Genomic DNA, 14,313 nt, shown 5'->3' with positions numbered 1-14,313 from the left:
CTGGGTGCTCAGCCCAGGGCTGGCCTCTGATTGTTCCCAGAGGAACAACCTAGAGCCCGAGCAGTGTGGGCAGGGAGGCTACTCGCGCTGTGAGCGGGGGCAGACCCAGTGTGGCTGAGGCACTGCGAGCGCACGCCAGGGTTATCTGTTTGCAGCATCCCTCCCTCCCTCCCCACAGCGCGGCTGAACAAGTGAGCCTAAAAAAAAAAAAAAAAAGTGTCCTCCACTGTCCCCTTTGTGTCAGGGCAGGAGCCAGACACTGAAGAGACCAGCAAACAGAAGAAGCTATAACAGAGGGAAACGCCTTGGAAGCTACAGGCCATAGATTAAAACCCTGTGGTTACTACGGACTACATGGGAAGGGGCCTATAGATCTTGAGAAATATAAGTCGGACCAAGGAACTAGCCAAAAATGAACTGAACCCACAATACTCACAACAAAATCAGAGAAAGACCTAGATATATTTTTACTATTTTTACGATCAATCTTTCTTTCTTTCTTTTTTTTTAATTTTTTTTAAAAAAAATTTTAAGTCCTCTATTGTCCTTTAATTTTCACTTTTATAACTATTACTTTGCAAAAAAAAAAAAAAAAGACCCTATTTTTTTTCTTCTTCAGCAAACTTCATATATATATTTTATAATTTTTTGACCATGTTTTGTTTTTTTTTTTATTTTTCTTCTTTTCTTTAACATTGTATTTTTGAAATTCCAAACTCTACTCTAGATTTTTAATTTTAGTCTTTCGGTATATGTTATCAATTTTGTACCTATAGTTTTTTTCATAATTTCTGTGACTTTTTTTTTTCCTCTGTTTCTTTCTCTTCTTCTTTTATATAACATCGTATATCTGCAATTCCAAACTCTACTCAAGATTTTTAATTTATGCTTTTTGGTATTTGATATCAATTTTGTACCTGTATTTTCTTTATAATTTTTGCGACATTGTTCTTGTTGGTTTGTTTGTTTTCTCTCTTTATTTTTCATCTTCTTCTTTTTTTTAACATTGTATTTTTGAAATTCCAAACTCTACTCTAGATTTTTAATTTTTGCTTTTTGGTATTAGTTATCAATTTTGTACCTGTAGTTTCTTTATAATTTCCGCGACCTTGTTTGTTTTTCTTTGTTCGTTTTTTCTCTTTTTCTTTTCCTTCTTCTTTTCTTTAACATCGTATTTTTGAAATTACAAACTCTACTCTAGATTTTTAATTTTAGCCTTTTGGTATATGTTATCAATTTTGTACCTATAGTTTTTTTTTTTATAATTTCCGTGACTTTTTTTTTCTTTTCTTTTTTTTCCCCTCTGTTTCTTTCTCTTCTTCTTTTATATAACATCGTATATCTGCAATTCCAAACTCTACTCAAGATTTTTAATTTATGCTTTTTGGTATTTGATATCAATTTTGTACCTGTATTTTCTTTATAATTTTTGCAACATTGTTTTTGTTGGTTTGTTTGTTTTCTCTCTTTATTTTTCTTCTTTTTTTTTAAACATTGTATTTTTGAAATTCCAAACTCTAATCTCGATTTTTAATTTTTGCTTTTTGATATTAGTTATCAATTTTGTACCTGTAGTTTCTTTATAATTTTCCCGACCTTGTTTGTTTTTCTTTGTTCGTTTTTTCTCTCTTTCTTTTCCTTCTTCTTTTCATTAACATCGCATTTTTGAAATTCCAAACTCTACTCTAGATTTTTAATTTTTGCTTTTATGTATTTGTTACCAATTTTGTATCTTTAAGAACCCAATCTTCAGGACCCATTTTTCACTAGGGAACGAGATTACTGGCTTGACTGCTCTCTCTCCCTTTGGACTCTGTTTTCTCCACCAGGTCGCCTGTATCTCCTCCCTAACCCCTCTCTACTCTACCCAACTCTGTGAATTTCTGTGTGTTCCAGACGGTGGAGAACACTTAGGGAACTGATTACTGGCTGGATCTGTCTCCCTCCTTTTCATTTCCCCCTTTTATCCTTCTGGCCACCTCTGTCTCCTGCCTCCTTCTTCTCTTCTCTGTATAACTCCGTGAACATCTCTGAGCGGTCCAGTTGTGGAGTGCACATAAAGAAGTGACTACTGGCTAGCCCACTCTCTCCACTATTGATTCCACCTCATCTCATTTGGGTCACCTCTAACTCCCTCCTCCCTCTTCTCTTCTCCATGTAATGCTGTGAACCTCTCTGAGTGACCCTCACAGTAGAGAAACGTTTCATCTTTAACGTAGATGTTTTATCAATGGTGCTGTATAGAAGGAGAAGTTTTGAAACTACTGTAAAAATAAGACCGATAACTGGAAGTAGGAGGCTTAAGTCCAAACCCTGGCTCCAGGGAACTCCTGACTCCAAGGAACATTAATTGACAGGAGCTCATCAAACGCCTCCATACCGACACTGAAACCAAGCACCACACAAGGGCCAACAAGTTCCAGGGCAAGACATACCAAGCAAATTCTCCAGCAACAAAGGAACACAGCCCAGAGCTTCAAGATACAGGCTGCCCAAAGTCACCCCAAAACAATAGACATCTCATAACTCATTACTGGACATTTCATTACACTCCAGAGAGAAGAAATACCGCTCCATCCACCAGAACATCGACACAAGCTTCCCTAACCAGGAAACCTTGACAAGCCACCTGTACAAACCCACACACAGCAAGGAAACGCCACAATAAAGAGAACTCCACAAACTGCCAGAATACAGAAAGGACACCCCAAACTCAGCAATTTAAACAAGATGAAGAGACAGAGGAATAGCCAGCAGATAAAGGAACAGGATAAATGCCCACCAAACCAAACAACAGAGGAAGACATAGGGAATCTACCTGATAAAGAATTCCGAATAATGATAGTGAAATTGATCCAAAATCTTGAAATTAAAATGGAATCACAGATAAATAGCCTGGAGGCAAGGACTGAGAAGATGCAAGAAAGGTTTAACAAGGACTTAGAAGAAATAAAAAAGAGTCAATATATAATGAATAATGCAATAAGTGAAATTAAAAACACTCTGGAGGCAACAAATAGTAGAATAACAGAGGCAGAAGATAGGATTAGTGAATTAGAAGATAGAATGGTAGAAATAAATGAATCAGAGAGGATAAAAGAAAAACGAATTAAAAGAAATGAGGACAATCTCAGAGACCTCCAGGACAATATTAAACGCTACAACATTCGAATCATAGGGGTCCCAGAAGAAGAAGACAAAAAGAAAGACCATGAGAAAATACTTGAGGAGATAATAGTTGAAAACTTCCCTAAAATGGGGAAGGAAATAATCACCCAAGTCCAAGAAACCCAGAGAGTCCCAAACAGGATAAACCCAAGGTGAAACACCCCAAGACACATATTAATCAAATTAACAAAGATCAAACACAAAGAACAAATATTAAAAGCAGCAAGGGAAAAACAACAAATAACACACAAGGGAATACCCATAAGGATAACAGCTGATCTTTCAATAGAAACTCTTCAAGCCAGGAGGGAATGGCAAGACATACTTAAAATGATGAAAGAAAATAACCTACAGCCCAGATTATTGTACCCAGCAAGGATCTCATTCAAATATGAAGGAGAAATCAAAAGCTTTTCAGACAAGCAAAAGCTGAGAGAATTCTGCACCACCAACCAGCTCTCCAACAAATACTAAAGGATATTCTCTAGACAGGAAACACAAAAACGGTGTATAAATTCGAACCAAAAACAATAAAGTAAATGGCAACGGGATCATACTTATCAGTAATTACCTTAAACGTAAATGGGTTGAATGCCCCAACCAAAAGACAAAGACTGGCTGAATGGATACAAAAACAAGACCCCTACATATGTTGTCTACAAGAGACCCACCTCAAAACCGGGGACACATGCAGACTGAAAGTGAAGGGCTGGAAAAAGATTTTCCATGCAAATAGGGACCAAAAGAAAGCAGGAGTAGCGATACTCATATCAGATAAAATAGACTTTAAAACAAAGGCTGTGAAAAGAGACAAAGATGGTCACTACATAATGATCAAAGGATCAATCCAAGAAGAAGATATAACAATTATAAATATATATGCACCCAACACGGGAGCACCACAGTATGTAAGACAAATGCTAACAAGTATGAAAGGGGAAATTAACAATAACACAATAATAGTGGGAGACTTTAATACCCCACTCACACCTATGGATAGATCAACTAAACAGAAAATTAACAAGGAAACACAAACTGTAAACGATACAATAGACCAGTTAGACCTAATTGATATCTATAGGACATTTCATCCCAAAACAATGAATTTCACCTTTTTCTCAAGCGCACATGGAACCTTCTCCAGGATAGATCACATCCTGGGCCATAAAGCTAGCCTTGGTAAATTCAAAAAAATAAAAATCATTCCAAGCATCTTTTCTGACCACAATGCAGTAAGATTAGATCTCAATTACAGGAGAAAAACTATTAAAAATTCCAACATATGGAGGCTGACCAACACGCTGCTGAATAACCAACAAATCACAGAAGAAATCAAAAAAGAAATCAGAATTTGCATAGAAACGAATGAAAATGAAAACACAACAACCCAAAACCTGCGGGACACGGTAAAAGCAGTCCTAAGGGGAAAGTTCATAGCAATACAGGCACACCTCAAGAAACAAGAAAAAAGTCAAATAAATAACCTAACTCTACACCTAAAGCAACTAGAAAAGGAAGAAATGAAGAACCCCAGGGTTAGTAGAAGGAAAGAAATCTTAAAAATTAGGGCAGAAATAAATGCAAAAGAAACAAAAGAGACCATAGCAAAAATCAACAAAGCCAAAAGCTGGTTCTTTGAAAGGATAAATAAAATTGACAAACCATTAGCCAGACTCATCAAGAAACAAAGGGAGAAGAATCAAATCAATAAAATTAGAAATGAAAATGGAGAGATCACAATAGACAACACAGAAATACAAAGGATCATAAGAGAGTACTATCAACAATTATATGCCAATAAAATGGACAACGTGGAAGAAATGGACAAACTCTTAGAAAAGTACAACTTTCCAAAACTCGACCAGGAAGAAATAGAAAATCTTAACAGACCCATCACAAGCACGGAAATTGAAACTGTAATCAAAAATCTTCCAGCAAACAAAAGCCCAGGTCCAGGCAGCTTCACAGCTGAATTCTACCAAAAATTTAGAGAAGAGCTAACACCTATCCTGCTCAAACTCTTCCAGAAAATTGCAGAGGATGGTAAACTTCCAAATTCATTCTATGAGGCCACCATCACCCTAATCCCAAAACCTGACAAAGATCCCACAAAAAAAGAAAACTACAGGCCAATATCACTGATGAACATAGATGCAAAAATCCTTAACAGAATTCTAGCAATCAGAATCCAACAACACATTAAAAAGATCATACACCATGGCCAAGTGGGCTTTATCCCAGGGATGCAGGGATTCTTCAATATCCGCAAATCAATCAATGTAATACACCACATTAACAAATTGAAAAATAAAAACCATATGATTATCTCAATAGATGCAGAAAAAGCCTTTGACAAAATTCAACATCCATTTATGATCAAAACTCTCCAGAAAGCAGGAATAGAAGGAACATACCTCAACATAATAAAAGCTATATATGACAAACCCACAGCAAACATTATCCTCAATGGTGAAAAATTGAAAGCATTTCCTCTAAAGTCAGGAACAAGACAAGGGTGCCCACTTTCACCATTACTATTCAACATAGTTTTGGAAGTTTTGGCCACAGCAATCAGAGCAGAACAAGAAATAAAAGGAATCCAAATTGTAAAAGAAGGAGTAAAGCTCTCACTGTTTGCAGATGACATGATCCTCTACATAGAAAACCCTAAAGACTCCACCAGAAAATTACTAGAACTAATCAATGACTATAGTAAAGTTGCAGGATATAAAATCAACACACAGAAATCACTTGCATTCCTATACACTAATAATGAGAAAACAGAAAGAGAAATTAAGGAAACAATTCCATTCACCATTGCAACGGAAAGAATAAAATACTTAGGAATATATCTACCTAAAGAAACTAAAGACCTATATATAGAAAACTATAAAACACTGGTGAAAGAAATCAAAAAGGACACTAACAGATGGAGAAATATACCATGTTCATGGATTGGAAGAATCAATATAGTGAAAATAAGTATACTACCCAAAGCAATTTACAGATTCAATGCAATCCCTATCAAGCTACCAACAGCATTCTTCACAGAGCTAGAACAAATAATTTCATAATTTGTATGGAAATACAAAAAACCTCGGATAGCCAAAGCCATCTTGAGAAAGAAGAATGGAACTGGAGGAATCAACCTACCTGACTTCAGGCTCTACTACAAAGCCACAGTTATCAAGACAGTATGGTACTGGCACAAAGACAGAAATATAGATCAGTGGAACAAAATAGAAAGCCCAGAGATAAATCCATGCACCTATGGACACCTTATCTTTGACAAAGGAGGCAAGAATATACAATGGATTAAAGACAATCTCTTTAACAAGTGGTGCTGGGAAATCTGGTCAACCACTTGTAAAAGAATGAAACTAGAACACTTTCTAACACCATACACAAAAATAAACTCAAAATGGATTAAAGATCTAAACATAAGACCAGAAACTATAAAACTCCTAGAGGAGAACATAGGCAAAACACTCTCTGACATACATCACAGCAGGATCCTCTATGACCCTTTATTTTATTGGAAATAAAAGCAAAAATAAACAAATGGGACCTAATTAACCTTAAAAGCTTCTGCACATCAAAGGAAACTATTAGCAAGGTGAAAAGACAGCCTTCAGAATGGGAGAAAATAATAGCAAATGAAGCAACTGACAAACAACTAATCTCGAGAATATACAAGCAACTCCTACAGCTCAACTCCAGAAAAATAAATGACCCAATCAAAAAATGGGCCAAAGAACTAAATAGACATTTCTCCAAAGAAGACATACAGATGGCTAACAAACACATGAAAAGATGCTCAACATCACTCATTATCAGAGAAATGCAAATCAAAACCACTATGAGGTACCATTTCACACCAGTCAGAATGGCTGCGATCCAAAAGTCTACAAGCAATAAATGCTGGAGAGGGTGTGGAGAAAAGGGAACCCTCTTGCACTGTTGGTGGGAATGCAAACTAGTACAGCCACTATGGAGAACAGTGTGGAGATTCCTTAAAAAACTAGAAATAGAACTGCCTTATGATCCAGCAATCCCACTGCTGGGCATACACACTGAGGAAACCAGAAGGGAAAGAGACACGAGTACCCCAATGTTCATCGCAGCACTGTTTATAATAGCCAGGACATGGAAGCAACCTAGATGTCCATCAGCAGATGAATGGATAAGAAAGCGGTGGTACATATACACAATGGAGTATTACTCAGCCATTAAAAAGAATACATTTGAATCAGTTCTAATGAGGTGGATGAAACTGGAGCCTATTATACAGAGTGAAGTAAGCCAGAAAGAAAAACACCAATACAGTATACAAACGCATATATATGGAATTTAGAAAGATGGTAACAATAACCCTGTGTACAAGACAGCAAAAGAGACACTGATGTATAGAACAGTCTTATGGACTCTGTGAGAGAGGGAGAGGGTGGGAAGATTTGGGAGAATGGCATTGAAACATGTAAAATATCATGTATGAAACGAATTGCCAGTCCAGGTTCGATGCACGATACTGGATGCTTGGGGCTGGTGCACTGGGACGACCCAGAGGGATGGAATGGGGAGGAAGGAGAGAGGAGGGTTCAGGATGGGGAACACATGTATACCTGTGGTGGATTCATTTTGATATTTGGCAAAACTAATACAAGTATGTAAAGTTTAAAAATAAAATAAAATTTAAAAAAAAGAACAATGTGCAGGTTTATTTTTATGTGTATATGAAATATTGTTCTATACCATAAAACTGTTTTCTTTCTGGACATGTTAAACATAAGAACATGTAGTTAAATTTTATCTGTGTACTTGAGTTCCCCTTTACCATCAAATCATTAAGACTTCCTGACTAGCACAAGTTCTATACAATTTCCATAGGAGTGTTGAGCCTCAGGCTGGAAGCCTTAATAGAGTAGAACATTCCCCACCACTTACGGTAAGAAGCAGTGTGCTGCCGTTATCACCCACTGAGGAGCAATCAGAGTCCCCATACAGGACTTGTAACTGGATTTCAGATATAATAAATAGAAAAGATTGTTTAGGTCTGCAGTATCTTCAACAAAAACTGAAATAACACCTGAAACACACAAAGAGAAGAATCACTGGGATATAACCCAGCTGGTTAAAGGGAACTGGCATGGTTATGGAGATTTTAAGACACCAGTGTCAGATAGTATCAATATTTACCACATTGATCACTTAGCCTACCCTATGGTACCGAGACCCATACCGTACAAAGACTGTACCAAGCACTTTGTTATTGTTGCTTAGTCGCTCAGTGATGTTTGACTCTTTTGTGACCCCATGGACTGTAGCCCACCAGGCTCCTCTGTCCCTGGGATTTCCCAGGCAAGAACACTGGAGTGGGCTGCCATTTCCTTCTAAGAGAAGCAGGGAGATCATGCAGAGGAGAAGGACATACACGGGTATTGGACTCAGATAGACTGAAGTTAGAATCCTTGAAACAACCATCATTTACTAGTTATATGACTTTAAGTAAATTTCCTAAGGTTAAGTTCTTACTTTGTAAAATAATATAAACTGCATCCACTCCACCTTTTTATTTCCTGTGAAAATTTTTAAAAATGTATTTTTAAAGTATCTAAAATGCAATCTCAAAAATGACAGAATTATCGGTTCGTTTCCACGGCAAACCATTTAATATCACGTAATCCAAGTCTATGCCCTGACCAGTAACACTGAAGAAGCTGAAGTTGCACAGTTCTATGAAGACCTACAAGACCTTCTAGAACTAATACCCAAAAAAGATGTCCTGTTCATTACAGGGGTCTGGAATGCAAAAGTAGGAAGTCAAGAAACACCTGGAGTAACAGGCAAATTTGGCCTTGGAGTACAGAATGAAACAGGGCAAAGACTTAAATAGAGTTCTGCCAAGAGAATGCACTAGTCATAGCAAACACCCTCTTCCAACAACACCAGAAGACTCTACACATGGACATCACCAGATGGTTGACACCAAAATCAGATTGATTATATTCTTTGCAACCAAAAATGAAGAAGTTATATACAGTCAGCAAAAACAAGACCAGGAGCTGACTGTGGCTCAGATCATGAACTCCTTATTGACAAATTCAGACTTCAATTGAAGAAAGTGGAGAAAACCACTAGACCATTCAGGTATGACCTAAATCAAATCCCTTATGACTATACACTGGAAGTGAGAAATATATTTAAGGGACTAGATCTGATGGACAGAGTGCCTGAAGAACTACGGACAGAAGTTCGTGACATTGTACAGGAGATAGGAATCAAGACCATCCCCAAGGAAAAGAAATGCAAAAAAGCAAAATGGCTGTCTGAGGAAGCCTTACAAATAGCTGTGAAAAGAAGAGAAGTCAAAAGCAAAGGAGAAAAGGAGAGATATACCCATTTGAATGCAGAGTTCCAAAGAATAGCAAGGAGAGATAAGAAAGCCTTCTTCAGTGATCAATGCAAAGAAATAGAAGAAAACAACAACATAATGGGAAAGACTAGAGATCTCTTCAAGAAAATTAGAGATACCAAGGGAACATTTCATGCAAAGATGGGCTCGATAAAGGACAGAAATGGTATGGACCTAACAGAAGCAGAAGATATTAAGAAGAGGTGGCAAGAATACACAGAAGAACTATACAAAAAAGATCTTCACAACCCAGATAATCACGATGGTATGATCACACACCTAGAGCCAGACATCCTGGAATGTGAAGTCAAGTGGGCCTTAGGAAGAACCACTACGAACAAAGCTAGTGGAGGTGATGGAATTCCAGTGTGGCTATTTCAAATCCTGAAAGATGATGCTGTGAAAGTGCTGCACTCAATATGCCAGCAAATTTGGAAAACTCAGCAGTGGCCAGAGGACTGGAAAAGGTCAGTTTTCATTCCAATCCCAAAGAAAGGCAATGCCAAAGAAAGCTCAAACTACTGTATAATTGCACTCATCTCACATGCTAGTAAAATAATGCTCAAAATTCTCCAAGCCAGGCTTCAGCAATACATGAACCATGAACTTCCAGATGTTCAATATGCTTTTAGAAAAGGCAGAGGAACCAGAGATCAAATTGCCAACATCTGCTGGATCATCGAAAAAGCAAGAAAGTCCCAGAAAAACATCTATTTCTGCTTTATTGACTATGCCAAAGCCTTTGACTGTGTGGATCACAATAAACTGTGGAAAATTCTGAAAGAGATGGGAATACCAGACCACCTGACCTGCCTCTTGAGAGACCTGTATGTAGGTCAAGAAACAACAGTTAGAACTGGACATGGAACAACAGATTGGTTCCAAATAGGAAAAGGAGTATGTCAAGGCTGTATATTGTCACCCTGCTTATTTAACTTCTATGCAGAGTACATCATGAGAAATGCTGGGCTGGAAGAAGCACAAGCTGGAATCAAGATTGCAGGGAGAAATATCAATAACCTCAGATATGCAGATGACACCACCCTTATGGCAGAAAGTGAAGAACTAAAGAGCCTCTTGATGAAAGTGGAAGAGGAGAGTGAAAAAGTTGGGTTAAAGCTCAACATGCAGAAAACTAAGATCATGGCATCCGGTCCCATCACTTCATGGCAAATAGATGGGGAAACAGTGTCAGACTTTATTTCTTTGGGCTCCAAAACCACTGCAGATGATGATTGCATCCATGAAAATAAAAGACACTTACTCCTTGGAAGGCAAGTTATGACCAACCTTGATAGCATATTAAAAAGCAGAGACAGTACTTTGTCAACAAAGGTCTGTCTAGTCAAGGCTATGTTTTTTCCAGTGGACATGTATGGATGTAAGACTTGGACTATAAAGAAAGCTGAGCACCGAAAAATGGATGATTTTGAACTGTGGTGTTGTAGAAGACTCTTTAGAGTCCCTTGGACTGCAGGAGATCCAACCAGTCCATCCTAAAGTAGATCAGATCAGTCCTGGGTGTTCATTGGTAGGACTGATATTGAAGCTGAAACTCTAATACTTTGGCCACCTGATGCAAAGAGCTGACTCATTTGAAAAGACCCTGATTCTGGGAAAGATTGAGGACAGGAGTAGAAGGGGACAACAGAGGATGAGATGGTTGGATGGCATCACTGACTCAATGGACATGGGTTTAGGTGGACTCCAGGAGTTGGTGATGGACAGAGAGGCCTGGCGTGCTGTGCTTCATGGGGTCGCATAGAGTCGGACACCACTGAGTGACTGAACTGAACTGAAAGTGCTTAGTGGGATTTCCCAGGTGGTTCAGTGGTAAAGAATCCACCTGTCAGTGTTAGGGACATGGGTTCAATTCCTGGTTCAGGAAGTACTCCTGGCGAAGGAAATGGCAACCTACTCCAGTTTTTCACTTTTCACTTCATGGTACTAGAATCCCACACTGTACAAACACTGTACTAAGCACTTTGTTATTGTTGTTTAGTCACTCAGTTGTGTCCGACTCTTTTGAGATCCCATGGACTGTAGCCCACAAGGCCTCTCTGTAAGAATACTAGAATGGTTACCATTTCCTCCTCCAGGCTATCTTCCCAAACCAGGGATTGAACCCAGGTCTCTTATACTGGCAAGTGGATTATTTACCACTGAACCACCTATGAAGCCCCACTAAGCACTTTAAGTACTTAAAAAAAAATTTTTTTTAATTTTCACAGGAAACAAGATAAAGTGGATACATTTTATATTATTTTACAAAGTAAGAACTTAACCTTAGGAAATACACTTAAGGTCATAAAACTAGTAAATGATGCTTTGTTCAAGCATCCCAATGTCAGTCTGCTGCTGCTGCTGCTAAGTCGCTTCAGTCGTGTCCGACTCTGTGCGACCCCATAGACGGCAGCCCACCAGGCTCCCCATTCCCTGGGATTCTCCAGGCAAGAACACTGGAGTGGGGTTCTCCACTGCATTCCTTCTCCAATGCATGAAAGTGAAAAGTGAAAGTGAAGTCGCTCAGTCATGTCTGACTCTTCACGACTCCATGGACTGCAGCCCATCAGGCTCCTCCATCCATGGGATTTTCCAGGCAAGAGTACTGGAGTGGGGTGCCATCACCTTCTCCATGATTCCAAATCCCATGTACATCCTTCTCCCCCACACGATCTCCCGCTTTTCTTCGCCCTGTCTGCAGTTTCCCAGGATGACTTAGCTCACTTCCAATCTCCCAAAGGCTTAAGCCTTCTTGGTTGAATCCACAGTCACAGTCACGCAGCCTGTCCTGCAGCTCCCTGACTTTTCCTACTAGCACACTGCAGGGATGCTCAGAGACCAGTCACTGTGACTCCAACAGCAATAAGTTCATTAGTAAACCAAAATTAAAACTTATATCTGGCATGAAAATATAGGGAGAGAGATTCTGAACAGATGGGCATGTAAATATAGGGCAGTACTTATTCTCTGGAAACAGATTATCTGGATTCAAATTCTAGCTCTATCCTTACCAGTAGTAGGAACTTGTACAAATTAGGTAGATCTCTGTATCTTAATCTCCTTATTTGTACACTGAAATCACAAACGAACTTCTCTCCTAAGATTGCTGTGAAAATTGAATGCATTAATGTATGTAAATAGCTTGAAAGAATGTTTGGCATATAATGCATATAATGTGTGTTCAATAAATGTTATTTTACACTATGGCAGTTTCAAGAATATTTTTATACTGATAAATTGCAAACAAATACTCAGAAAAAGATACACACAAAGCCTCTCCATTACCTACCAAATGGCTAAACATTGGATACTGACTGATATCACCCTTTTTTTGCATTATTGCTACTTCTTTATCAGTGACAGCTCCAACCCTAATTTAATCCTCTTACCTACTAATTAAAACATTTGAAGTACCCATTTAGGGTTCAGTTCAGTTCAGTTCAGTTGCTCAGTCATGTCCGACTCTTTTCGACCCCATGACTCGCAGCACTCCAGGCCTCCCTGTCCATCACCAACTCCCAGAGTTCACTCATACTCACGGCCATCAAGTCAGTGATGCCATCCAGCCATCTCATCCTCTGTCATCCCCTTCTCCTCCTGCCCCTAATCCCTCCCAGTATCAGAGTCTTTTCCAATGAGTCAACTCTTTGCATGAGGTGGCCAAAGTACTGGAGTTTCAGCTTCAGCATCAGTCCTTCCAAAGAAATCCCAGGGCTGATCTCCTTCAGAATGGACTGGTTGGATCTCCTTGCAGTCCAAGGGACTCTCAAGAGTCTTCTCCAACACCACAGTTCAAAAGCATCAATTCTTCTGCGCTCAGCTTTCTTCATAGTCCAACTCTCACATCCATACATGACCATTGGAAAAACCATAGCCTTGATTAGACGGACCATCTAGTCAACTAGGGTTAGGGTACCCCAATTAGAGTCAGAATGTTCCTTCTTGACAACACTGAATTCTGAACTGACTCCATTTCTCTAACTCCATCTTCCAAATTATCCATCAAACCATTTAAGATGCTCCTCCCAAGTTCCCTTTACTGGGACACGTGAGGTTCTCTGGAGTGTGTTGTCCCTACTGCATAAAGTTAAATAAACCTCACTTAAAAAAACTCTTGGTGGTGTTCTTGGTGGCATCTGGTTAGTGGATTTAACAAGTTAGGTCAAATATTGCTTTTTCCAGTTCAGGAAAGGAGACAGGAAAATATAAAATATTTCTTTTTTTTTTTTTTTAATCTATGTTCCAACTGGGGTTTCGCTTCCTATATCAAGAGATTGGTATTACTGGTCTATGGGTTTTCATCTAATAAGTAGTAAAAGAACAATGATTTATGCAATATCCCCAAGCATTCAGCATAATGCCCAGCACATGGTATAAACTCAATACATAGGTATTATACAAATGAATTAATGAGAGATTAGAGTAAAACTCACTTTGCATGCAAGGGGCGATGGGAAGGCTCTGAAATTAATGCAAGGGTTTTATGGATTCATATATGAAGCAAGCATCATCAATAAAGGCTAATATTATGTTTACAGACATGTGTACTTCTGTCCAAATATATACATGCATGCATTTTTTAAATCTGTTGAATACTAATTGGTTTCTGCCGTGCATGCATGAATCCATGCTTAGTTGTTTCAGTAATATCTGACTCTCTGCAACCCCATGGACTGTTGCCCACCAGGATCCTCTGTCCATGGGATTCTCCAGGCAAGCATACTGCAGTG

The 14,313-nt window shown here is 38.6% G+C and overlaps 1 protein-coding gene across 1 annotated transcript in view; it reads right to left on the bottom strand.

Annotated features, from left to right (window-relative positions):
* LOC112586553 (serine protease 58) overlaps nucleotides 1-14,313 on the bottom strand; it is a 30,545-nt gene that overhangs the window by 11,112 nt on the left and 5,120 nt on the right. Inside the window, exon 2 of the mRNA XM_025291685.3 lies at nucleotides 8,113-8,254. Coding sequence (XP_025147470.1) covers nucleotides 8,113-8,254 — 142 coding nt within the window. The remainder of the gene's footprint in view (nucleotides 1-8,112; nucleotides 8,255-14,313) is intronic.

This window comes from Bubalus bubalis, chromosome 8 (assembly GCF_019923935.1).
Source record: "Bubalus bubalis isolate 160015118507 breed Murrah chromosome 8, NDDB_SH_1, whole genome shotgun sequence".
In the NCBI taxonomy this organism is placed as follows: Eukaryota; Metazoa; Chordata; class Mammalia; order Artiodactyla; family Bovidae; genus Bubalus; species Bubalus bubalis.
This window is presented reverse-complemented; position numbering and strand designations above follow the sequence as displayed.